General features: G+C 43.8%; 4 protein-coding genes and 4 non-coding genes across 19 annotated transcripts in view; 2 read left to right on the plus strand and 6 right to left on the minus strand.

Moving 5' to 3' along the window:
- The window catches only part of NEK4 (NIMA related kinase 4), a 57,878-nt gene extending 55,968 nt beyond the window's left edge, over window positions 1-1,910 (plus strand). For 2 of the 3 annotated variants that reach the window (XM_054550360.2, XM_054550364.2), the window contains one exon: window positions 257-1,910. In XM_054550360.2, the coding sequence (XP_054406335.2) occupies window positions 257-418 (162 nt within the window). In that variant the 3' untranslated portion in view covers window positions 419-1,910. The remainder of the gene's footprint in view (window positions 1-256) is intronic. The other variant, XR_008523202.2, reaches the window with a different exon arrangement.
- Window positions 1,911-2,492: 582 nt separating this feature from the next.
- SPCS1 (signal peptidase complex subunit 1) lies at window positions 2,493-4,452 on the minus strand. Its single transcript, NM_001133696.2, is given in 4 exon segments — window positions 2,493-2,918; window positions 3,716-3,802; window positions 3,892-3,951; window positions 4,312-4,452. Coding segments are annotated over 4 exon segments (309 nt in total). The 5' UTR covers window positions 4,348-4,452; the 3' UTR covers window positions 2,493-2,792.
- A 55-nt stretch (window positions 4,453-4,507) lies between these two features.
- Window positions 4,508-16,207, plus strand: GLT8D1 (glycosyltransferase 8 domain containing 1). 9 transcript variants are annotated; one of them, XM_054552129.2, is made up of 12 exons: window positions 4,553-4,891; window positions 5,031-5,148; window positions 5,643-5,871; window positions 10,132-10,183; window positions 10,268-10,366; window positions 12,687-12,900; window positions 14,038-14,155; window positions 14,379-14,463; window positions 14,656-14,768; window positions 15,112-15,278; window positions 15,393-15,505; window positions 15,660-16,207. In XM_054552129.2, the coding sequence occupies exons 4-12, from the start codon at window positions 10,168-10,170 to the stop codon at window positions 15,848-15,850; spliced, it is 1,116 nt and encodes a 371-aa protein (XP_054408104.1). In that variant the 5' UTR covers window positions 4,553-4,891; window positions 5,031-5,148; window positions 5,643-5,871; window positions 10,132-10,167; the 3' UTR covers window positions 15,851-16,207. The 9 variants fall into 9 exon arrangements, with proteins under 9 accessions (XP_054408106.1, XP_009237205.1, XP_054408104.1 ...); XM_054552130.2 differs by having other exon boundaries at window positions 4,766-4,891; window positions 5,647-5,871; XM_054552131.2 differs by lacking the exon at window positions 5,643-5,871 and having other exon boundaries at window positions 4,508-4,891.
- On the minus strand, window positions 16,198-24,861 carry GNL3 (G protein nucleolar 3). Of its 2 annotated transcripts, none has more exons than XM_003776226.5 (15): window positions 24,698-24,861; window positions 23,975-24,033; window positions 23,420-23,557; window positions 23,186-23,299; window positions 22,596-22,679; window positions 21,585-21,717; window positions 20,049-20,161; window positions 19,679-19,805; window positions 19,128-19,215; window positions 17,695-17,869; window positions 17,400-17,542; window positions 17,185-17,321; window positions 16,923-17,098; window positions 16,622-16,688; window positions 16,198-16,524 (listed from the first exon to the last, which is right to left on the minus strand). In XM_003776226.5, exons 1-15 carry the CDS (start codon window positions 24,708-24,710, stop codon window positions 16,436-16,438), a joined length of 1,656 nt encoding a protein of 551 aa, XP_003776274.2. In that variant the 5' UTR covers window positions 24,711-24,861; the 3' UTR covers window positions 16,198-16,435. The 2 variants fall into 2 exon arrangements, with proteins under 2 accessions (XP_003776274.2, XP_002813691.2); XM_002813645.6 differs by having other exon boundaries at window positions 24,601-24,746.
- On the minus strand, window positions 17,929-18,005 carry LOC112132907 (small nucleolar RNA SNORD69). The gene has a single exon (XR_002914609.1). It is a non-coding gene; the product is annotated as a small nucleolar RNA SNORD69 (small nucleolar RNA).
- Window positions 19,304-19,379, minus strand: LOC112132905 (small nucleolar RNA SNORD19). The gene has a single exon (XR_002914607.1). It is a non-coding gene; the product is annotated as a small nucleolar RNA SNORD19 (small nucleolar RNA).
- LOC112132915 (small nucleolar RNA SNORD19B) lies at window positions 19,926-20,009 on the minus strand. Its single transcript, XR_002914616.1, has one exon. It is a non-coding gene; the product is annotated as a small nucleolar RNA SNORD19B (small nucleolar RNA).
- LOC112132904 (small nucleolar RNA SNORD19) lies at window positions 21,476-21,543 on the minus strand. The gene has a single exon (XR_002914606.1). It is a non-coding gene; the product is annotated as a small nucleolar RNA SNORD19 (small nucleolar RNA).
- Window positions 24,862-24,885: the final 24 nt, after the last annotated feature.

The following is a 24,885-nucleotide window of genomic DNA, read 5'->3' on the forward strand; positions in this document are numbered from 1 at the left end:
GTATTTTTTGTAGAAACAGGGTTACAGCATATTGCCCAGGCTGATCTTGAACTCCTGGGCTCAAGCAATCCACTCACCTCAGCCTCCCAAAGTGCCAGGATTACAGGCATGAGCCACTGTGCCCAGCCCTGTTTTCAGTTTCCATAACTAAAAATATATCTATCTTTGAAAATTATACACACACACAGAAATACTCTAATGAAATGTTCCCTTTACAGCCACTTAACAATTTTTTTTTTTTTTTTTTTTGAGACAGAGTCTCGCTCTGTCACCCAGGCTGAAGTACAGTGGCGCGATCTCGGATCACTGCAAGCTCTGCCTCCCAGGTTCACTCCATTCTCCTGCCTCATCCTCTCGAGTAGCTGGGACTACAGTTGCCCGCCACCATGCCCGGCTAATTTTTTTTTATTTTTTTTAATAGAGACAGGGTTTCACCGTGTTAGCCAGGATGGTCTCGATCTTCTGACCTCGTGATCTGCCCGCCTCGGCCTCCCAAAGTGCTGGGATTACAGGCGTGAGCCACCGCGCCCGGCACACTTAACCCATTTTTATTTAGAGTTTACTGTGTGCCAGGTTCTCTGCCAGGAGCTGGGGATATAGTGGTGAATAAAACAATACTTCCTGCCCTTTTACAGTGCTCACAGCCTGGTTTCTGATAACTCTTATTTTCACTTTGAAGGGTTTGCTAGAACTCAACTTGCAAAACCATCAAGTCCCAATGCCCAGTTGGGAACAAATCTTTGGCAAACTTGGTATCCTTGAGCTATTCACCTTTCCGTGCATGTTTTGGAAATCCGCATCGTTCTAGAGAGTCATCAGTTTTACTTAATTTTTCTAATGTATTGGTATAAAGTAGATATTTTATTAGAATTAAAGGAATCTCACCCATATCTTTTTTTTTGAGACAGGGTCTTGCTCTGTCACCCAGCCTGGAGTGCAGTGAGGTGATCATAGCTCACTGCAGCCTTGACCTCCTGGGCTTAAGTGATCCTCCCACCTCAGCCCCTCAAGTAGCTAGGACCACAGGCATGCACCACCACACCTGGCTAATTTTTAAAATTTTTTATGGAGAGGAAGTCTGTGTTGCCCAGGCTGGTCTCAAACTGCATTCAAGCAGTCCTCCTGCGTCGGCCTCCGAAGTGCTGGGATTATAGGCATGAACCACCACACCTGACTTCCCCCATACTTTATTACCATGCTGTATTTTTTTTTTTGTTTAAACATTGATTTTCTTCCCACTTTTATCGTTTTTACTTGAGTGCTTAATTCATCTTCCTAAATTAATTTAAAAACTCATCTTTAAGACTATGAATTTTCTTCCGAATATACTTTTGGCCACAGTTCAGACTTTGATGTGATACTCTTTTGGCATTAGTTCTAAAATGTCAATCATTCTTTTTTTTTTGAGATGGAGTCTTCTTGTTGCCCAGGCTGGAGTACAGTGGTGCAATCTTGGCTCACTACAGCCTCCGCCTCCTGGGTTCAAGTTCCCCTCCCTCAGCCTCCCGAGTAGCTGGGATTACAGGCACACACCACCATGCCTGGCTAATTTTCATATTTTTAGTAGAGATGGCGTTTCACCATGTTGGCCAGGCTGGTCTTGAACTCCTGACCTCAGGTGATCTGCCTGCCTTGGCCTCCCTAAATGCTGGGATTACAGGCTTGAGGCACCATGCCTGGCCTAAAGTGTAATTCTGATTTTGGTTTTCTCTTTTAGAAGTTTTGATTTCCATGGACTTATAAAGCTAAGGAAGTTTTATGTCCTTGCTCTGGCTACACTGCAGTGTTACTGAATATCACCTGCACAACCTTTACTTCTTGCAGTTTTTTTTTTCCTGTTGCTTAGTACATGATCCATTATTCAAATGGCCTTATAGGCATTCAATAAAGGTGAAATGTTAAATACAAAATCACTTGTCTATTAAATTTTATTCAAGGTTCTATATAAGATCTGATAAATGGAACTTTGTGATGGAAATGTTTTATATGGTAGCCATAGCCACTAGTCACATATAGCTATTGAGCCTTTGAATCATGGCTAGTTTTAGTGTTTTATATTTTAATTTTAATTAAATAGACATGTGTCTAGTGGCACCATATTGTACAATGCAGTTCTCATTCATTCAATAAATCTTAAGTACTTAGAAAGTATCCTGTACTCTTCTATGTACTAGGCAGACAGCAGTGAGCAAAACGAAGTCCCTGTTCTCATAGAACTAATGTTCTAGTGACAACTATTAATTATATACCATGAAATGTCTCAAAACTCCTGGGCTCAAGTCATCCTCCTGCCTTAGCCTCTCCAAGTGCTGGGATTATAGGTGAGCGCAGGGATTATATGCACCTGGCCAGAACCATGAACTTCTAACTTAGGCTTTTACTAATTATCTTCCTTGCAGAATAATGAACAGACGACCCTTCAGACAAAGAACTTGCACTATGAGGTTTAATTGGAAACATTAAAATGGTTAAACAACTCATAATGAATTATAAAACTTTGACAGTTACATTGTACTATCATTTATGAGGCATTTATTCTTCATTATTTACACCTGAAAGAAACTGCACACTTGTGTGTTCTGTTCCCCATCTCGGAGCAAGATTATGAAGAGAAGGTCTAAACTACTTATATAAATCAAAACCCAACTGGGCTAGAAATGAAGTATAAAGAGAACTAAATCTATACACAACTGTGCCATAAGAGCATTAGGTGGTTTTAGCTCTTATCTGGGGTATGAAAGCAATTTAGCTCATCTCACAGAAACAAAAGCAGGTGCTGAATCATGAAAACCTCAATTATTTTTAGCATGCCTCTTAATTTTTCTTTCCCCTGGTTTCTTGTCGTCTGTGCTTGATTCTTGAACAGGTAACCACTTGAGAGGATGCCGGCGATAGATGGGCCATGGAGGAAGTGTCAGCTGGGCCAGAAAAGAGGAAATGCATAAATTATAGCTATTAAAAGTTTAAAAAATCATTACGTATAATGCCAGGTTCCCAAATGACTCCTATGTTGAGGGAACAAAAAACAAAAAAATCCATATTCCTATAAAGGCTCTGTGCCACAATCCATGCAAAATACTGTAAGATGATGGGAACAGGCTCACTGCCTACACAAATGGCTTTAAGACCTAAAAGAAAGGTGGGGGCAGGTGTAGTGGCTCTCGCCTGTAATCCAAGCACTTTGGGAGGCCAAGGTCGGCGGATTGCTTGAGACCAGCCTGGCCACCACAGTGAAACCCTGTCTCTACTAAAAATACAAAAATTAGCTGGGTGTGGTGGTGGGCGCCTGTAGTCCCAGCTACTCGGGAGGCTGAGGCAGGAGAACCGATTAAACCCGGGAGGCAGAAGGTGCAGTGAGCCGAAATCGCCCCAGTGCACTGCAGCCTGGGCAACAGAGTGAAACTCCGTCTCAAAAAATTTAAATAAATAAATATAAGGTGAGGGGGCAATGTGAGCACCATGAAAAACTCCTGCTGGCTTTGACCTTAAGATTATTACCTAGAGTAGCTGCCAAAGGAAATAAGCTGTGTCCTTTTATATGGTTCGCACCATCTGACACTATTTTGGCATTCTACTTTTCCAATGATAGCAAAGGGAAACGCTGTTTGGAAGGATGAGGGAAACGTTGGCTTTGGGTCTCACTATTGAATAGATCTATCCAAACCAACCCGACTCACAAAACCCAAGTTGCCACCAACACCCACGAATTTCTTACCAAACATGAAAAAGCAAATCCGGCCATAACTATATAGACAGTCCATCCGAACTGTTCAGCCACGTACCCGTAGATAAATCCAACTATCTAGAGACAAATGAAGTATATTAAACACACTCAAACTGAGGGTTGGGAGGGAGGCGGGGGCAGAAATTAAACGTAAAACCAATACTTACTGCAGAAAAAAGAATAATTCCCTGAAACATCTGTTCAGCTAGCTTCTGGCCCTTGTAATCCTGGGGTGAAGCAGAGGAAAAAAATAATTGGTTCCACCGCCGAGGAGATACAATTCCTGCCCTGACCTCACAACTCTGGCACAGGGTAACCCCAACATCAGGGTCTCCCGCTCTCCTAAGGGGCTGGGCAAGATATTAAATTCTGGGCTTCCCGGGAGGAACTGAAACACCCTCACGGAGAATGGACAGGAGATTCTCGCGAAGTAGAAGAGAAGGGGACCCAGGAGGCAATTCGGGAAAGAGGGTGGAGGGTAACCATCCGGGCCGGAACAGCGCAGCACCGGGTGGGTGCTCCGACATGGGCTTCGAAGCTGCCAGGCACAAGAGCGGCGTGCGGAGGTCCCCGGGCTGCGCCCTCACCATCTGCGTGGGCAGCGAGCTCAGATGCTCCAGCATGGCTGGCTGAGGAGGCGGGCAGCTGAGCGCGGGTGGCAGGCTGCGAGGCGAGGGCGACCAAGACTTAGGGACCGTGAGGGCCAAGGTCTGGTACTGCGCGTCGGCAGGCGGGCCTTCTAAGCCCGGGAAAGCGATGGCGACGGCCCCGGAAGCGGAAGTCTCCGACGGGCCGGTACAGCCCGTGTCCCCGCCCCGCGCCATCGCTAGGCGACGTGCGCTTTTGCCGCGGCGTGCTGCCCGCGAGGGCAGCTGAGGTGGTGGTGGCGGCCGCCGTGTCGAGGCATCGCGCGCCCGTGAAGGCTTCGCCGTCAGTGCTGTTGGGTGCCTGGAGCCGCGGCGCCCGTCCGGAAAACTGTCCTTGACAGTGCCTGCGCGGCCCAACGGCCGCCGGCGCGCGCCGCGTCTCCATGGCGACGGCCTTTTCCCTGCGAGGACCCCGGCGGCAGGGCTGCCCCGCGGCGCCTGCTTGGCGCGACGCTCTAGCGGTTACCGCTGCGGGCTGGCTGGGCGTTGTGGGGCTGCGCGGCTGCTACGGAGCTAGAGGGCAAGTGGGCTCGGCCCAGCGTGCAGGGGACGCGGGCGGCCAGACAACGGGCTGGGCTCCGGGGCCTGCGGCGCGGGCGCTGAGCTGGCAGGGCGGGCCGGGGCGCGGGCTGCATCCTCATCTCCTCCATCGCCTGCAGTTAAGGGCGGCCGCGGCGAGCCTTTGAGGGGAACGACTTGTCGGAGCCCTAACCAGGGGTATCTCTAAGCCTGGCGGGATCCCCGGAGCGTCACATCACTTTCCGATCACTTGAAAGTGTAAGGGGGGCCCTACTGACCCTTGGAATTTAGGGGGGCTACCCTAGGCGGCATCCACAAGACAGAGAATTCCCTTGGAGAGGGGACCCCGGTGCTCGGCTGTCCTTCTCATCCGCGTAGAGAGTCCCTCATCTGGGGGCTCCCGAACTCGGCCCTCTCACATTCTGGCCGGCTTTACTGACCCTCACAGACCCATGCTGGGCCCTCCCGATAGAGGCCAGCCAAAGGTTCACTCAGCCTCTCTTTCAAGGCTGGTGTATCTCTAAATCTTAGACCCTCCTCCGTTACCGTCAGCCAGGTGGGATGCCCACGTTTTGGAGAGAAACCGTTCTGAGGAACCCGGGCCTCTGGGTCCCAGCTGGTTCTCCGGCCCCCAGGTTATGTATTCTGGGTTAGCCACAAACAGTGGGATTCTAGGCACTCCCGGGAGAGGGTGGGACTGCTGTCCTCGTTCATGCAACCAGCAAATATTCACGGCACCTTGTTTGTGCCAGACAGCAGACCGAGGACACAGTTGTTACCAAGACCAGGCTGTTGCCTTGGAAGAGCCCAGAGCGTGTCAAGGGAGACAGCCACATCACGCCAGAAATACATGACAGCTGGATTAGCCCTGGGAGAGGGAGGCCCAGATGTGGGAGCTTAGGGGAGGTGCAGCTCAACGTGGAGTTTGGAGGAGGCTACCTTGACTTCTGAATGCCAAGTGGGAGCCAGCCAGATGAAAGGGTAGGAGAAAGTGTTTGTATATCCTCAGTGCCCTTTCATCCTTGCACGTGGCAGAGACCAAACAGTAAAATGCAGACATATTTGACACTTTTCTGACCTCAGAAGGAGTCAGGACGTGTAGAAGGCAGAAAGAGGGATGGGCAAGGGTTTATTCCTGTTTCCTTCCCATGCTCTGTATTTCTTGGTGTGTTTGAACAGACTTTCTGTTGTGTGTGTAAATAGATATATCTTTCTGTGGTTTTTTTTTTTTTTTTTTTTTTTTTTTTTTTTTTTTGAGACGAAGACTCGCTCTGTTGCCCAGGCTGGAGTGCAGTGGTGCGATCGCGGCTCACTGCAACCTCCTCCTCCTGGGTTCAAGGGATTGTCCTGCCTCAGCCTCCTGAGTAGCTGGGATTACAGGCATGCGCCACCACGCCCGGCTAATTTTTGTGTTTTTAGTGGAGACGGGGTTTCACTGTGTTGGCCAGACTAGTCTCAGACGCCTGACCTCAAGTGATCCCCCCACCTCGGCCTTCCAAAGTGCTGGGATTATAGGCATGAGCCACCGCGCCCGGCCAGTGTGGTCTTTTTTTTTTTTTTTTTTTTTTTTTGTATTCACGGTTTTGTATCCTTGGATTCAACCAAACACAGATTGAAATTACAGATACAGAGGGCTGACTGTAATATGCCATTTTACATAAGGGACTTGAACATCCGTGAATTTTTGTATACATGGGGAGTCCTGGAGCCAATCCCCGACTGATACTGAGGACCAACTGTGTTGCTAATCAAATTGTACACGATTATATACTCTTAAGAAAATGTAGTTACTATTACAGATCCAGCGTCTATGTGCAATTTTGTTTTGAGAATTCCTTCTAACCATATCAGGAAAGCTCTCTTACCAGGAATAGCCCCAGGAAAGACAATATGGATTAGACATACTCCATGATAACTGACGTTTTGCATGTAGGTAACTGTGGAAGTTTTAGGAGCAACTGGTTTCTGCCTTGCCAGTCTACTTAAGTATGTCAGATACTTGATAGAATTGTGTTTTTCTTGTTTCCAGCCAAGTGTGCCTCTTGATCCCGTAACTGTTAACTGGAAGTCAAGAAACTAAAAACATTATCTCTTGTACCATTAATTAAGTGGGATTTATTTGAGTGCAAGATTGTTTTCTCAGTGGTGGTGGAAGTTGCCTCATCGCAGGCAGATGTTGGGGCTTTGTCCTAACAGCTCCCCTCTGCCAGCTTCTGTAGATAAGGTCAGCCCATAATGTGATAGAGGCATATGACTTAGGGTATATACTGATGTATATTCTTCTCTTTTTCTTTTGAGACAGAGTCTTACTCTGTTGCCCAGGCTGGAGTGCAGTGGCACGGTCTCAGCTCACTGCAACCTCCGCCTCCCAGGTTCAAGGGATTCTCTTGCCTCAGCCTCTCGAATAGCTGGGATTACAGGCACCTGCCACCACACCTGGCTAATTTTTTGTATTTTTAGTAGAGATGGGGTTTCACCATCTTGGACAGGCTGGTCTCGAAGTCCTGACCTCGTGATCCATCCGCCTCAGCCTCCCAAAGTGCTGGGATTACAGACTTGAGCCATGGTGCCCTGATGTATATGAGAGGAAGTTCACTGATACATTGTACTTCATATATACTGCTTTGGAAAGATGTGTGTGGGCTGGGCCTGGTGGCTCAGGCCTGGAATCCCAGCACTTTGGAAGGCCGAGGCAGGTGGATCACCTGAGGTCAGGAGTTCGAGACCAGCCTGGCCAACCTGGTGAAACCCTCTCTCTATTAAAATTAGCTGGGCATGGTGGCGCACACCTGTAGTCCCTGCTACTTGGCAGATTGAGGCACGAGAATTGTTTGAATCTGAGAGGCAGAGGTTGCAGTGAGCCGAGACGGCGCCACTTCACTGCAGCCTGGCTGACAGAGCCAGACTCTGTCTCAAAAAAAAAAAAAAAAAGAAAGATGTGTATTTTCCCCCTAATTTGTAATCTGGCCTGTGATCCCGTTTTTAAAGAGAAATTTTTTTTAGATGTGGGGTCGGGGGATGGTCATACTATGTTGCTCAGGCTGGTCTCGAACTCCTGGGCTCAGGCAGCCTCCCACCCCAGCCACCTGAATAGTTGGGATTATAGGTATCAGCCACAGTGCCTGGCTGATCCCCAGTTTTTATTGTTTTTTATTTTTTATTTTTTTGAGACAGGGTGTCGCTTTGTCACCCAGGCTGGAGTACAGTGGCATGAATATGGCTTACTGCAGCCTTGACCTCCCTGGCTCAGGTGATCCTCCTGCCTTACCCTCCCAAATGCTTGGGACAACAGGTGCATGTCACCATGCCTGGCTAATTTTTGTATTTTTTGTAGAAATGAGCTTTCACAATGTTACCCAGGCTGGTCTTGAACTCCTGAGCTCAGGTGATCCGCCCGCCTTAGCCTTGTTGTTTTCATTTTGGGATTATACTCATGAGCCACAGTGCCCAGCCCCCAATTTTTTAAACAGTTTTTCAATATATTTCTCTTCTTTACAGAGGCCTTGAGAAATTAAGTACCTGGTAGGCACACAATTTTCCTAGGATGAAGTTAATTCAAACTTACTTTGTCTGTAGTCCCTGCTACTTGGGAGGCTGAGGCAGGAGGCTTGCTTGAGCCTAGGAGTTAGAGGCCAGCCTGGGCAACATGGTGAGACCCTGTCTAAAAAAACAAATGAACTAACTTGCATTGCAATATGCTATGTTTGAAAGTGCTTTGTAAAATTAATAGCCTTATGTAAGTGTTGGGTACTACTATGGGTGAAGATGAAGTAAGAAAGGGTTAAAAGGTAGGTTCACGATATCTTGGTTGGTAAAATGTCTTTAAGGAAACATTTTACCCAGAGCTTGTTGAAGGAATTTATTTTTTAAATAAATTTAGTTCCACCTACTATCTTGTTTCCACTGAATTGTTTTGAAAAAGTGAAGGTCAGATGAGCTGAGGAGGACCAACCAGGACAGTGTGACAATTAGACACCACCTTATTAAGAGATGAATAGCTAGCTAACAGAGATGGTTTTTGAGAATAGCACCTTAAATTTTTTGGCCAGGCGCCGTGGCTCACGCCTGTAATCTCAGCACTTTGGGAGGCTGAGGTGGGCAGATCACGAGGTCAGGAGTTCGAGACCAGTCTGGCCAACATGGTGAAACCCCATCTCTACTAAAAATACAAAAATTAGCTGGGCATGGTGGTGCACGCCTGTAATCCCAACTATTGGGAAGGCTGAGGCAGGAGAATCTCTTGAATGCGGGAGGCAGAGGTTGCAGTGAGCTGAGATCGTGCCACTGCACTCCAGCCTGGACGACAGAACGAGACTCCGTTTCAAAAAATAATAAACTAAAATAAGCCTTTTTTTTTTTTTTTTTTTTTTTGCTAGTTACAATGGCTAGAAATGCACTCCACACTTTTGATATCGATTAGATTTTGTGAATTTTTGTAACTTTTTCTCTGCTGTGGGTTTGTCAAGTGAATTTGGATAATATTCTTTTCTCTGAGGACACTCATGTTAAAGGTGAATGGGATACAACTCTGAACAGGCATGTTTTTACTGATGAGGCTAAGATCTCAGGTTACTTGGTCATAGACAACCTGAATCCATGTCTACTTTAGGAATTTTAAGTAGAAAATTATGTTATGTTATGTTATGTTATGTTATTTTTTATTTTAAAGACAGAGTCTCACTCTGCCGCCCAGGCTGGAGTGCAATGGCATGATCTCGGCTCACTGCAACCTCTGTTGCCCAGGTTCAAGCGATTCTCCTGCCTCAGGCTCCTGAGCAGCTGGGATTACAGGCCCCTGCCACCGCGCCTGGCTAATTTTTTTGCAGTTTTTAGTAGAGACGAGGTTTCACCATCTTGGCCAGGCTGGTCTTGAACTCCTGACCTCGTGATCCACCCCACTCGGCCTCCCAAAGTGCTGGGATTACAGGCATGAGCCACGCTGCCTGGCTGAAACTTAATTCTTAAATGTTTCTTTTGCTTTTCATCTTGTGATGTATAATGTACAAGGCTAAGGCTATTTCTCCAACTTATTTTTAAGTTTTTTATTAATGACTACCACAAAAATTTCAGATCCCAATTTGGGTTCTTGGAAACTGTTAATTCAAAATGAGTTTCTGGCAGAATACTGTATATGCCTCTTGTTTCTTCCTGAATTAAAAAAAAAAAAAAAAAAGCATTAGGGCATTTTGATGTCCCTTCTCATGTACTTACTGACTTTGGGGGCTTGTTTTTGTTTTGTAGGGTTAAAAACTAATATTTATATGACAGAAGAAAAAGATGTCATTCCGTAAAGGTATGCTCTTTCTACAAGTTAAGTTGTTTTTATACCTAGTCAAAGATAAAGAGGTATAATATAGGTTTTCCCTATCTATTTCAGTAAACATCATCATCTTGGTCCTGGCTGTTGCTCTCTTCTTACTGGTTTTGCACCATAACTTCCTCGGCTTGAGCAGTTTGTTAAGGAGTGAGGTTACAGGTATGGGAGCACTTACTAATAATGGCTTAGAATCTGTTGTAGACCTGGTATTCTGTGTGTCACACATCGTAAGTTGTTGTTCTTCCGGTAGTACTAGCAGTTGTTTGTTAAGGGTTTGATCTGACAGAATATTCCGTTTCACCAAATCAGAGGCCTTAGGAGAGCCTCTGAGGGCTGCCATCTGTTCACATGTCAGCAGGACAGGGCTTCAGAAAGTGAGGGCATACCAGTGTCCTTGGTGTTTGATGCCTGCTCTAGTTACTAGAGTGTCAGTCTAGTTACTTTCCTTCAGCTGTGCAGCTGCATCAGTGGGACTGTAGCAATAAAAGTTTGTCAAGTGATTTTTAAAAATCACTGTGTTGTATAATATATCGCACAGTATATTGAATTAGTTGTTCATACTGTTCTCCCTTGGTATTGAGGAATGTTTGAGGCTTGAGTGTTTGTCAAAAATCATTTTTGGATTGCCACCCACCATAGTTGACCAGAGTGAGAGACTATAATAGCTTTCCCCTGACTTTCACGGAGTGCTCTGATAGCATGTTTTATCACGTGTATATATGTGTGATACATATAAAGTAATGCACGTTCCTGGTAGGAAAGTTTATAAAAAAGAACAGTGGCTGGGAGCAGTGGCTCACGCCTGTAATCCCAAAACTTTGGGAGGCCGAGGTGGGCATCTCACAAGGTCAAGAGATCGAGACCATCTCAGCACTTTGAGAGGCTGAGGTGGGCAGATCACGAGGTCAGGAGTACAAGACCATCCTGGCCAACATGGTGAAACCCCGTCTCTACTAAAAATACAAAAATTAGCTGGGCGTGGTGGTATGCGCCTGTAGTCCCAGCTACTCGGGAGGCTGAGGCAGGAGAATCGCTTGAACCCAGGAGGCGGAGGTTGCAGTGAGCCAAGATCACGCCACTGCACTCAAGCCTGGTGACAGAGTGAGTCTTCGTCTCAAAAAAAAAAAAAAAAAAATGAGACAACAGTATTCAAGCTCCATGAAGGCAATTTGTGTACTGTTTTATCTTCTGTGCCTATGGATGATGGCTGATACTAGCTGTTCAATAAATATTGGTTGGTTGAATGATTTCATTTACAATTTTGGCTTAGTACCTTCCAGTTTTTTCCTACACCTTATTTTCTGTACAGTTGAGATTGTACTATATATAAACTGTACATGACATGTTTTTCTGTATATCATAAGCATGTCACTGTGATGGTAGAAACTCTTCATACATAATTTTAATGTCTATTAATTTGTTTCCACAGGATAACATCTTTTGGTACAACAGCTTTCAGACTTTTTGATGGCAGCCCTACAACAGGAAATACATTACATGTAGCACATGTACATACATGTGTATTTGCTTATTGGCTGTCTATCCTCAGAAAGTTAGGGATGTTTTATTCATGGCTGTAACCCCAGTGTCTAGATATTGCCTGGCACATAGTAAATACCAGGGTTCAATGAGGAATAAAAAAAAAAAAAGAAAGGCAAGAATGCATACAGTACAGTAATTGCAGTTTTCTTGTGTGATACACTATATTTTCTTTGGTATTCTAATTCAGTTTTCTAATTTTTTTGAGACAGTTTTCCTGTTGCTGCCCAGGCTGGAGTGCAGTGGCACAATCTCAGCTCACTGCAACCTCCACCTCCTGAGTTCAAGCGATTCTCCTGCCTCAGTATCCCAAGTAGCTTGGCTTGCAGGCGTTCACCACTACACCTGGCTCATTTTGTATTTTTAGTAGAGATGAGGTTTCACCATGTTGGTCAGGCTGGTCTCAAACTCCTGACCTCGAGTGATCCACCCGCCTCAGCCTCCCAAAGTGCTAGGATTACAGGCGTGACCCACCACGCCCGGCCTCTACAGTTTTCTATTGCAATCCAGAAACTTTTTCTGTATAAATTGATTGTGACTCACTCAATTGGTTTCATGCCTACTTGTGATTCGTGACTTGAAAAACATTGTTTGCTGCTAAGTTTTCACAATTTAAATAAAATTCTTTCTTTTGATTATATTTCAGATTTTGTCCTTAGGAAACTCTTGATACAAATTGCCACGATGCATTCTAACAGGTTCTGTTCGTTTCCTACCAGTAGTGTATCAAAGTGCTGTCAGTGTATTTTAAAAAATGCTTCCTCCACTTTTCCAAAAGCTTATTTACATACAGGGAAAGTTTCAGGGCTATATGCTTCAGTTTAATGGGGGAGAATGAGGTAGATCGGTACCATAATCCTTACCTTCCCTTTTTCCATGTCTTGGACTCTATATCAAAAGCCCATGAGATTATATCACAGTGCCTTCCTTGTGTTTTCAGATTCAGGAATTGTGGGGCCTCAACCTATAGACTTTGTCCCAAATGCTCTCCGACATGCAGTAGATGGGAGACAAGAGGAGATTCCTGTGGTCATCGCTGCATCTGAAGACAGGCTTGGGGGGGCCATTGCAGCCATAAACAGCATTCAGCACAACACTCGCTCCAATGTGATTTTCTACATTGTTACTCTCAACAATACAGCAGACCATCTCCGGTGAGCTCTGCTTATGTGATTCTTCTAGAGGATGATCTAGAGCAGTCCAGCTGCCAATCCAGGATCTGTTTTTCTGTGGTTTGTATGTTGTTTTATACAATTGAAATTGTACCACTGATAAACTGTACAAATGACATATTTTTTTAGGACTGTATTATGAGCACATCCCCATAATAGGAGAAGTGATACAAGGAGCTCATGCCAGGAAGTAAGTCAGCTGTCACTCTGAACTGTTAACCCCACCTGACGATGTTTTGATAATAATACTTTCTCAGTGAAGGGAGCAGTAAATGTTGATTTACAAGTCACAAGTTCCTTATTTCATGGACATGCTCGGAGCAGTTCTGGTCTAGAGCGGGAAGGGACTTAGCAACAATGGCAAGGTAGTGTTGTGAAGCTGATTACAGATCCTGATCCAAATCCTGGCCCAGAGTGATCTGGGGAAACTTGGATAGTCCAATCCGTTTTGAAAATGAATGACTTATAAAACTTACTCCAAATTTGTTGGTCTAACAAATTAATCAGTTGTCAAATTTCTAAAACATTTTGGTCCTTGTGGCCCTCTCCATGGTTCATATTTAGTTGTTAAAGCTATAAATTCTGAACCCATTTAAAATACAGAAACAGAAGCTGTACAGACTACAGAAATAACACTAAGTAGCCACAAAACACTGATTTGAAACTGACCTAGAAAAAATGTGCAGTACTCCTTTAGCAAAGTTTTTTCTTAGAGGTAGTGCCTCAGACTTGAGTGGTGGAATTAGGGTCACCACAGTGAATTAAGAAGTCAGTCTGTAGATAAGAGATTACTCTGTTGGTACCATCATTTTTGACTCCTTTTCTTCACCAGTGTATTTAGAGGGTTAAGAGTTGGATGGTCTAGGTGGTGATGAAATGTTCTTAATTCTATATTGTTTTTCTAGAGTAGTTTTAGTGTTAGAAGATAATTACCATATAATCTTAATTCAGGGAGGGACTTTGGTGGGAATTACCCTCACTTCAGACGAGGAAACCAAAGCTCAGAGTTAAAAGGAGCTCAAAAACACCTGTTTGGTCCATAGGGTTTCTTTTGCATTATTCACTCATTGGTTTGGAGACATTATTTGAAACTAAAATGTAGTGTTTTATCTTCATCAGGTCCTGGCTCAACAGTGATTCCCTGAAAAGCATCAGATACAAAATTGTCAATTTTGACCCTAAACTTTTGGAAGGGAAAGTAAAGGAGGATCCTGACCAGGGGGAATCCATGAAACCTGTGAGTTCCATGCATCCTTCTTTGCACTTGGCAGTATTAGGAAATAATGGAATACCTGGGTATCTGTGGGTATAGTGCAAGTAGTTTCCTGGGGACCAAACCTGGGTGATTCTAAGAGTCCTTTCTTCTCCTGAGTGGGTACTGAAAGCATCCTAGGAGTTTCTATGTAAATAAAAGCACAGCCAGTGCAGTATCCTATGCCAATTATTCTTTCCTTTTCCAGTTAACCTTTGCAAGGTTCTACTTGCCAATTCTGGTTCCCAGCGCAAAGAAGGCCATATACATGGATGATGATGTAATTGTGCAAGGTATCAAAAATGTCACCATGAGTGCTGTTCTCCACCCAGATTGAGTACAACTGCTAAATAAAACAATGGGCTACAGTGGGCTGTAGTGGTTATTTATGGTCTTCTATAAAAGGTCACCATAGGGAGAAGTGGGAGTAACGGGGAACTCTAAAGGCAAGTGAAATGTAAATCTTAACATCTTGTCTATTTCAGGTGATATTCTTGCCCTTTACAATACACCACTGAAGCCAGGACATGCAGCTGCATTTTCAGAAGATTGTGATTCAGCCTCTACTAAAGTTGTCATCCGTGGAGCAGGAAACCAGGTAAATTGCTTACCAAACACCCCTCTTCCTACAATATCGTTTAATGGGAAGAGGTTGCAAATTCAGGGAACTCTTTTGCTGCAATTTACACTCCCCAATCATTTCATCCCAAAACTCAAGTCTGCTTTTCTGTAGACTTCTTCATGGACTTGACAGCCTAATTGTTCTTCTTGAACATCTGATTTATTATGTCAACATCTAGGTTCCTATTCTAACTTGGAATTTCAAATATCTATTTTCTAATCTGAAGAAGTCAGTTTAACAGCTCTTTTCTCTACTGGCTATAAAATTGTATCTATTCTGTTTGAAGCAGTAAGTATATATATCCTATTTGTGTTTTTAGTACAATTACATTGGCTATCTTGACTATAAAAAGGAAAGAATTCGTAAGCTTTCCATGAAAGCCAGCACTTGCTCATTTAATCCTGGAGTTTTTGTTGCAAACCTGACGGAATGGAAACGACAGAATATAACTAACCAACTGGAAAAATGGATGAAACTCAATGTAGAGTAAGTATGTAACTGGCCTAGCTGTGAAAAACTGTTGTATTTCAATTCCAAGAGTCTTGACTAACAGGAGTTAGTCAGTACTTTTCACTAACATTTGTTTTCTGTCCCACCAAGAGAGGGATTGTATAGCAGAACCCTGGCTGGTAGCATCACAACACCTCCTCTGCTTATCGTATTTTATCAACAGCACTCTACCATCGATCCTATGTGGAATGTCCGCCACCTTGGTAAGTAGAATTAACCAGTGGCATAAGCTAGTAAAGAATTGGTATCTAAAGAACTATCCTCAGGGATGGGGTATATTCTTTGTTTCCCTTAAGTAAGTTTTCTGCACAATTTCACATGGCACAATGATGTGGCTATTTTTGTCTCAAATATAAGGTTCCAGTGCTGGAAAACGATATTCACCTCAGTTTGTAAAGGCTGCCAAGTTACTCCACTGGAATGGACATTTTAAGCCATGGGGAAGGACTGCTTCATATACTGATGTTTGGGAAAAATGGTATATTCCAGACCCAACAGGCAAATTCAACCTAATCCGAAGATATACCGAGATCTCAAACATAAAGTGAAACAGAATTTGAACTATAAGCATTTCTCAGGAAGTCCTGGAAGATAGCATGTGTGGGAAGTAACAGTTGCTAGGCTTCAATGCCTATCGGTAGCAAGCCATGGAAAAAGATGTGTCAGCTGGGTAAAGATGACAAACTGCCCTGTCTGGCAGTCAGCTTCCCAGACAGACTATAGACTGTAAATATGTCTCCATCTGCCTTACCAAGTGTTTTCTTACTACAATGCTGAATGACTGACTGGAAAGAAGAACTGATATGGCTAGTTCAGCTAGCTGGTACAGATAATTCAAAACTGCTGTTGGTTTTAATTTTGTAACCTGTGGCCTGATCTGTAAATAAAACTTACATTTTTCAATAGGTATCTTCTTTTTTTATTCCAGATAACTACTTCCACTCACAATCAGATGAATTGTCTTTTTACAGAATTTAGGGATTCCAAATTGCCTGGTTTTAATATAATACATATTCACAAAATTTACACAGCTCATGCATATCATAACTTACACACATTATACAGAGAACAGTTTAGCAGTCTGCTTAGAATGTTTAAAAAAAAAAAAACTCTCATAAAAAGCCGTGGTTCTGTTACACATAATCTGTACTGAAGTCATAAGCATCATCCTCATCCTCTTCAATCATTTTATCCAAGATAAAAGACCTTGTAGACTGTTCACCTATATTGCAGGAAAATAAAAAGAGATTTTATTTTCAAAAAGTTAAAAGTGATTCTACACCATGCTGCTTCGTTAGAACCCCTTTTGCCTGCCTCACCTGCTGTAGTCTCCTCAGACAGTGCCTCCCCCGTCTCTTCTGCAGCTAACATGCCTGAGCTGTTTTCCTGTGTGACAAAGACATATAGTGCTGGATTAGTAGCCCTTGTCTGCTCATTTAATCCAAGTAGTTATGTACCTGAAAAATTAACTCTTTGGAGGTACATATAATGGGATGTGCAAAATTAAGGCTAACAGATCAGAAGCCTCAAATATGTCCTATCTTCAGTTCCTTCCCATTATGTATTATAATGCTAGAAAACTCACTTCAGTTTTAAACAACTCACGGAGGACACACTTACATCAACTTCTTCATCAACGATTTCTTGGTCACTGTCTCTGTCATCCTCTCTCTCCTCCTGCTTCCTTTCTTTCCGTTTTGGCAATTCTTCATGTATGTCCTTTTCTTCTATTATTCCATTTGTCAGACCAGAAGACTGGAAAAGGATGCTATTGGCCAAATGAGGGCCCTTGATGGCTGGGAAAGAAAGAAAGCCCATATAAACAGGTAAGAGCTCTACTGGCCTGTCAGCGATGAAGACAGCAGCGACACACAATACTCACCTCTTATGCTTTGTGCATTGTTCTTTTCCAGTTCTTCCAGATTGAAGCCCCTTTTCAGGTCTACCACAATACTCTCATTAAAATATGGAGGAGGAGTCCAAGACGTAGGGGGATGGCAATAGTAAGCTAATGAGGCACTGATATTAAAAATAAGATGTGTCAAAAGGAGGTTTATTCTAGTGGTCACCAAAATGCCAACAGAAAAGAAAGCTTACCCTGTCCACTCAGACCACAGCAGTTTGGCAGCACCTTCAACATTTGGGATTCCACCTTTTTGGTGCATACCTCTTCTCTGAGCAAGCATAGTAAAAAATTCCAGAGAATTCCTGTAGCCTGGGACAGTATATTTCAGTACTACCTTAAAAAAAAAAAAAAAAAAAAAAAAAAAAAAAGGAGCTGTCCTTCATCTGACATGCCAGTACTTTAAAACACTTCCAAAATTTTTCTACTCAAAATGCTTATGATGAAAGAAGATGGCTCCAAGGAACTCATGAGAAAGGGTCCTTTTACCTGTCGGGCATCAGCCTGGGAAAGGATGGCACTGGCAGCCTCCATCGGTTTTACTACTTCAATACTTGCTGGACTTCGCAGCGCAAGCGCAGAGGAGGAATTAAGTGGAGATACGATGAAACTCGGACTATCTATGATTGTGATCTGTTTGTCCAAGGGGACAACTTGCATGCTCCTGAAAGAAGAGTGATGGAATTGATGGGGGCATTGGTCTATTTGGAGGGTAAGAGACAGAACATGAAGCTCAGGGTTGGATTGAACAGACTCAGCACAGTCAGTCAGATCCAGTTTATCATCATTTGCTTCACATTTATCTAAAACTGTAACAGCATACCCGACTGTTCTAAAGAGAAACACTACATGTTATAGCTTATATATTTACATCAACCAAAACACATGCTATTTCCTTTGCTATAAATATGCCGCCTTCTGGCTGGGCGCAGTGGCTCATGCCTGTAATCCCAGCACTTTGGGAGGCCGAGGTGGGTGGATCACCTGAGGTCAGGAGTTGGAGACCAGCCTGGCCAACATGATGAAAGCCCTGTCTCTACTAAAAATACAAAAATTAGCCGGTGCCTTTATCCCAGCTACTCAAGGAGGCTGAGGTTGCAGTGAGCCAAGATAGCACCACTGTACTCCAGCCTGGGAGACAGTGAGACTCCATCTCAAAAAAAAAAAAAAAAAAAAAATCTAAAAGTTGTCCAGGCACAGTGGCTCATGCCACCCAACACAAGTGTAATCCCAACACTTTGTGAGGCCTAGGCGGGTTGATGACTTAAGGCCAGGAGTTTGAGACTAGCCTGGCCAACATAGTGAAACGCCATCTCTACTAAAAATACAAAAACTAGCCAGGTGTGGTGGCAGACTTCTATCTGGCAAATTTCTATTAATTTCTCAAGGCCAGGTTCCAACATCACTTCCTCTGAAGGAGCTTTCCTCTCTCTCAATCTATTTGCTGAACTTGTCTTTCAAACTAAATTGTGGGCAGCTGTCCCACTCCAATCAGTTCTAGCACTGGCTTAAATCTCTTCTTTCACCAAAAGCTTTAAAAAATAAAAACAGGCCAGGCGCGGTGGCTTGGCCTGTAATCCCAGCACTTCGGGAGGCTGAGGCGGGCAGATCAGCTGAAGTCAGGAGTTTGAGACCAGCCTAACCAACATGGAGAAACCCGTCTCTACTAAAAATACAAAGTTAGCCAGGCGTGGGGGCACATGCCTGTAATCTCAGCTACTCGGGAGGCTGAGGCAGGAGAATCCCTTGAACCTGAGAGGTGGAGGTTGCAGTGAGCCGAGATTGCGCCATTGCACTCCAGCCTGGGAACAAGAGTGAAACTGTCTCAAAAAAAAAAAAAAAAAAAAAATCACCTTCCTTGAGATAACCAAAATAAAATAGTGTGTCACTATAATATTACAATTATGGACACCTCCATTTACCTTGTAAGCCCCATGGATACACCAACATTACACATCTGTTCTTGTTTTAAGCTATTGATAATGCTGCTTTTCCCCACATTTGGGAAACCTACAAATAAACGGGAAATCCAGATATAAAAAGCATTATATGTTGGCACTTATGAAATTTTCACTGCCTAATATTCCATTTCCCTGATGTTTAGGGCAAGATCAGAGTTGGATCTCAGTGTCTTCACTTCAATACTAAGACCAATTTTAGTTTCTTCATTTCTTGCACAAGTAATGCAAAGGCAGGAAAATACTGTAAATTCAAACAAACCAAGAACTTTTAGAAACCAGCTTCCTAGAGTAATCAGTCCCAACAAAAAACCTGAATCTGGCAGCAGTTGTGTAAGTTTTTTTCTTTAAATTGTGTGTGGTTATGTGCTTTCAGTAAGGTATAGGCAAGAAGCTAGTATTTGAATGAGCCTTTTACTTGACAACAACTCCATACACTGCTGCTTGGGCACTTGGAGAGCTGGCTAAACTTCTTAACTGTTTCAACACTTAAAAAGTAATGAACTGAAACTCACCAATTACTCCAACCCGAATGGCTTTGCTGCAAGTCTCCTGAAAACCTCCAAGAAGTTTCCAAAGGCCCTCTTTCCCAAAGCAGACTTCACTTCTGAATGGAGCAGCATTCTTCTTTGCCTTCACACGCTAAAATTCCAAATGGTTGAATTATTCTGGCAACTTACCTGATAAATTATTTCAACAAACCCCAAGCAATCAGGCTCCAGAGCCCAGCTCTTAAGATAACTACATTGCCTTTCAGATGATCTCTGGCTGAAATCAGAGTTGGATCTTGTAATTTTTCATTTACTTAAATCAAGATTTTGTACACTCATCATATTTCAACCAAAATCGGAAAGAATCACATTTCTTACTGCTAATAAAGGATACCTTGGTTATCTTCCCTTTATCCTTTGGTTTTGTTGAGGCTCTGAACACCACTGTTGGCAATTCTTTCTTCAAATAATTTAGCCAGCTCTCCAAATTCTCCTTTGGTACCAGATCTGATAGGAATTAGAAATAGGACATTTGCACCTGTAAGACATTTGTGGCCAGGCACGGTGGCTCACGCCTGTAATACCAACACTTTGGGAGGCCGAGACAGGCGGATCACGAGTTCAGGAGATCAAGACCATCCTGGCTAACACGGTAAAACCCCGTCTCTACTAAAAATACAAAAAAATTAGCTGGGTGTGGTGGTGGGCACCTGTAGTCCCAGCTACTTGGGAGGCTGAGACAGGATAATGGCGTGAACCTGGGAGGCGGAGCTTGCAGTGATCTGAGATTGCGCCACTGCACTCCAGCCTGGGTGATAGAGCATAGAGCAAGACTCCATCTCAAAAAAAAAAGAAAGAAAGAAAGAAGACATTTGCTCCAATTTGGCTATTTTGTTGAGATGCATCTGCAAAATCTGGCAACTATAGATTTTACTCTGGTTTACATTTTCCCAGTCTTTTCAAAAGGATTTAACTAGAAAATCAGGGCAGGGTAAGCTCCCCTACCATGCTGCCCGTATCTTAACAGAGCTCAGCATCTGCACTTCTCTATTTCAATTCCCCTTGTATTGCCCACTCGAAAACTTCAGGACAGACTCAACGTCTGGATTACAACCCTACTAACCCTAGAATTATGATTCCAGAATTTACCTTTAGCTAGCAGCCAATTGTTTCTTTTATTCTTTTTTTTTTGAGACGGAGTGTTGCTGTTGCCCAGGCTGGAGTGCAGTGGCACAGTATCGGCTCACTGCAACCTCCGCCTCCCAGGTTCAAGCAATTCTCCTGCCTCAGCCTCCCGAGTAGCTGGGACTACAAGTGCCCGCCACCATGCCCGGCTAATATTTGTATTTTAGTAGAGATGGGGTTTCGCCGTGTTGGCCAGGCTTTTCTCGAACTCCTGGCCTCAAGTGATGTGCCCACTTCAGCCTCCCAAGCAGCCAATTGTTTCTTAACCCCAACAATTTTAGATCTCATTCCCATTTTCTGCTTTGTAATTCTCTGTTCTGGGTTTTCTTGTTCCTGCTGCTCAAACTCAGATGCATAATTATGCATTTCATTTAAATATTTTGTCACATACGTTTCAATTTATTTCACTCTTGAACTGATACCCGACATTGTGTAGGTGTGGGGAATTTGTCACACTGTCATCACTTCCTAGATGAAATATACTACACAATAAGCTGGGTATAGCAGCTTACACTCTTTATTTAAAAGACGGTAAATACTGAATGGCAAAAGAATAGTAGAAACCAGTTGAGTCAGTTGTGAAAGTCACCTCCTCCCCACTGCCTAGCACTGTCTCTGGCAAAGTGCACGTACTCTGGCTTTGCTAAGATCAGAGTTGGATCTAATCAGTCTTCAGTGACTATCAGACTGTATCCTCATACCTCACCAATGTACACGGAAGACAAAGGGTACCCTCTTTACTCACCTGATTTATTTAATATAAGTACCAGCTTTTTCTGTCCACTCTGGACAATGGCCTCTTCTACCTGAGGACATCTGCAACCAAGAGGATCTCTGGCATCCAACACCTCTAGGACAACATCGGAGGCTTCAATCACCTATCAAGGAAAAAATGACCAGAACTACATTATCAAGGAGAAAATGATCACAACTACATCCCTTGCTCTGGTAATACCTTCCACAAGAGAGTACTGGCATTATCCATTTAGCACAGGGTGAGCTCAGAGTTGGATCTCATGTCTTCACTTTGGTATGAAGAATATTGACCCTCATCATTTCTCACACAGGAAAGTAAAACATAGGCTTGCTCAGCAGTCTCAGATCAAGATGGATTTATGATATGAAAATATCCCTGTCTGAATCCTCCCATAGTGAATTATGTAGTTTGATAGGTCCTTTTGGCCTTGCCAAAAGCTGCTGAAGGGCAGTCAGGTTCTATCCATGGGAGAGTGAGCTTGGGAAAATGGATGTTGGGGATGGGAGTGCTGGAGAGCAACTACACCAAGTTGTCTTCCTTCACTTAGGTTTCAACTGAGTACTTTAGAGACCCTTAGCCTGACATTGCTTACTCCAATGTACTTTTCTCAATCTCAACACTATGTCAACGTTTTTTTTAATGTTGTAAATCATGCTTACAGGCAGAACCAGTTTTGTGCAAACATTTAGAACCAAAGAAACTACTTCTGTCAGGTAAACATAGCAGGAAAGGCATTAAACAGCATAAGCTAGAGTCGAGTCACGAAATGATTTGTTGGTGAAAGGTGGGAGGAGGGAGAGGATCAAGAAAGATAACTAATGCGTACTAGGCTTAATACCTGGGTGATGAAATAATCTGTACAACAAACCCCCACGACACACGTTTACCCATATAACAAACCTGCACGTGCACCCTTGATCTTAAAAGGTTAAAAAAAAAAATGACTTGAGTCTTTTAAACCTCATTACCACTGTCAGACACTGACCTAGGCTAAGATACCTTTTTAAGTTCTTGACAGTACAGCTTCTTTGAATTCTGTCTGCCCGACTTGGCATTGTTCTCAGGTTTGCAAAGCCCAAACTCCTAGAGGATAAAGGGGGAAAGAACACAAAATTAGAAGTAGAGCAGTTGTAACCTCTAACTCCATTTTCCACAGCTGAGTAGCAGCACTCGCAGTTGTTAAATAGGTAAGATGGAGTCTGAACTCAGTTGTCTTCCTCCCAAGAAGCTCAGCAGCCTGTGGATGTGCTTTTATTTCTGCATCAGAACTCATCTCTCAGCCAGGCACAACAGCCCACACCTGTAATACCAGAAACTTCGGGAGGCTGAGGTGGGTGGATCACTTGAGCCCAAGAGTTTGAGACCAACCTTGGCAATATAGTGAAAGCCCGTGTCTACTAAAAAAATTAGCCAGGCGTGATGGTGTGCTTCTGTAGTCCCAGCTACTTGGACACTGAGGTGGTAAGACTGCTTGAGCCTGGGTGGTCCAGGTTGCAGTGAGCTATGACTGTGCCACTGCACTCAGGCCCAAGCAACAAAACCAAAATCAAAACCCCTGATCTCTCATTCCTAAAGAGACCTAATCATACCTTTTCCATAGGTTCCACATTTGATGGCTTAATATCAGGATTAGTTTCAAGTTTTCTTTTCTTTTCTAGTTCCTTCTGCCTGTCAAGTTTCTGCTGCTGTTTTAGTTCTTCAAGCTGTGTCAGAGCCGTAAGGGAAATAGGTGAACCAGTGACTAGTGTTGTTACCTTACTCTGAAAAATATCACACATAACACATTACACTACTCATTGAAAATTCTGGCTAACATAACTTACCCTCTGTTTCCTTAGCTCAGCTTCCCTAAGAAGAGCCTCCTTAAAGGGAGCACTGTTTGGAACTCCTGGGTCTTTCCTAGGCTTCTTGTGACCCCGCTTTTTAGCCTCCTTCCTTAATTTTCGATGATGTTCTCGAACCTATTAAAATAAAGAGATTTCGTCTGCTTACAAAAATATCTTTATATTCAAGCAGAATTCAAGTGAGAAACCAATCTGGCTGCAATTTAGTTATGCCTATAAAATGTCCTAGGAAAATGGACATTTAATTGGAATCTTACAAAGTAATGCATATCTAAGTATAAAACAGCAAAAAATTGTAACTAGAAGGCTCTCTATATAGAGATTAACATGCTGAACAAATTTAGAGACTTATCACCAATCACTGCGCTTTCTCACAGCTGCACTCCTGATGCCTAAGAGCTTGTGCCCATGGTCAGTCTATCCAATGCCATTTCCCAAAACCAAATCACATTATCTCAGACTTTCCAGCAAAGGAACAGGGCAAAATCAGTTTAGCAATGTGTTTGGTATAGCTCTCTCAAGCACTACACTTACCTTTTTTTGGATTTTATACCGCTTATGGCAGGTCATGCGTTTACTTGCTTTCTTTAACTCTACAAAGAAACACATCACAAATCTGTTAACCCAAATGATTAGTTCTGGGTTAACGCACTATGGAGTTATATCCTTTTCTTGTGTTATTGGCTACCAAACCTAACGTTAAGTCTAATGCGAAATGCCTAATGCAAACACACGTGCTACTTTCAAATCCCAGAGAATTAGTTTCAGTAGATCCAGAATGGAGTCCAAATTCCCTGCACCTACTCTCACAATATTAGAATGGGATCATACACAACAGCGTATGAGACCCAAAACGACAACCACTTCGTGTCAAACAGCACGAATCATAAGGCAGGAGAGGAACACTGAGTCTGGGAGGCGATTCTCAGCTCTCACCTGGGCCAGTCTGCACGTGGCCAAGGAAAGGAAAATATTGGGCCTGAAACCTGGCTCAGACGCTGCTTCCTTACGAAAATCTAGCCTAATCTTCCCCACCCTCTGCCCGGCTTCGTTCCGCAGAATGAGCCCGCGCGGTTAACATGATCGCCGTAGGGACTTCCAACTCTCGGTTCTACCAGGAAATAGGGCCAAGGCCTACGCGTAGGCTCCCACCCCCATACCAGTAGAGACAAAGCCGTGGCCGTAGAAGAGCGTCGTGGTGCCTGCAGCAACTTCCAGACGTGGGTCCCTCCACGCCCGCCTCCCGACCCCACTTACTAGGCCTTTTCATATTGGCTGTAGAAAGCAGCACGAGCACGACAACCTGCCTCCGCTGGCGCCACGTGTGAACTGAAGCCACTGACGAGCGTCACGCACTTACGCTGCCGCCGTAAAGTGCGTCACCGCCTCTCTGCGTGCGCGCGCACGCAGTGTCGCGCGGAGCAGGGATCGCTTGGCGGCCGCGG

The sequence above is a fragment of the Pongo abelii genome, chromosome 2 (genome assembly GCF_028885655.2).
Source record: "Pongo abelii isolate AG06213 chromosome 2, NHGRI_mPonAbe1-v2.0_pri, whole genome shotgun sequence".
Taxonomy (NCBI): domain Eukaryota; kingdom Metazoa; phylum Chordata; class Mammalia; order Primates; family Hominidae; genus Pongo; species Pongo abelii.

Excerpts from the sequence above, each read along its gene's own strand:
- GLT8D1 (XM_054552131.2), top strand. Across the intron at positions 12,901-14,037 it reads AATACAGCAGACCATCTCCG|GTCCTGGCTCAACAGTGATT; the intron begins GTGAGCTCTGCT and ends TATCTTCATCAG. Across the intron at positions 14,464-14,655 it reads TGATGATGTAATTGTGCAAG|GTGATATTCTTGCCCTTTAC; the intron begins GTATCAAAAATG and ends TGTCTATTTCAG.
- GNL3 (XM_003776226.5), bottom strand. Across the intron at positions 23,300-23,419 it reads CTGAGCTAAGGAAACAGAGG|CTTGAAGAACTAAAACAGCA; the intron begins GTAAGTTATGTT and ends GCTCTGACACAG. Across the intron at positions 17,870-19,127 it reads GTATCCATGGGGCTTACAAG|GAGCATGCAAGTTGTCCCCT; the intron begins GTAAATGGAGGT and ends CTCTTCTTTCAG.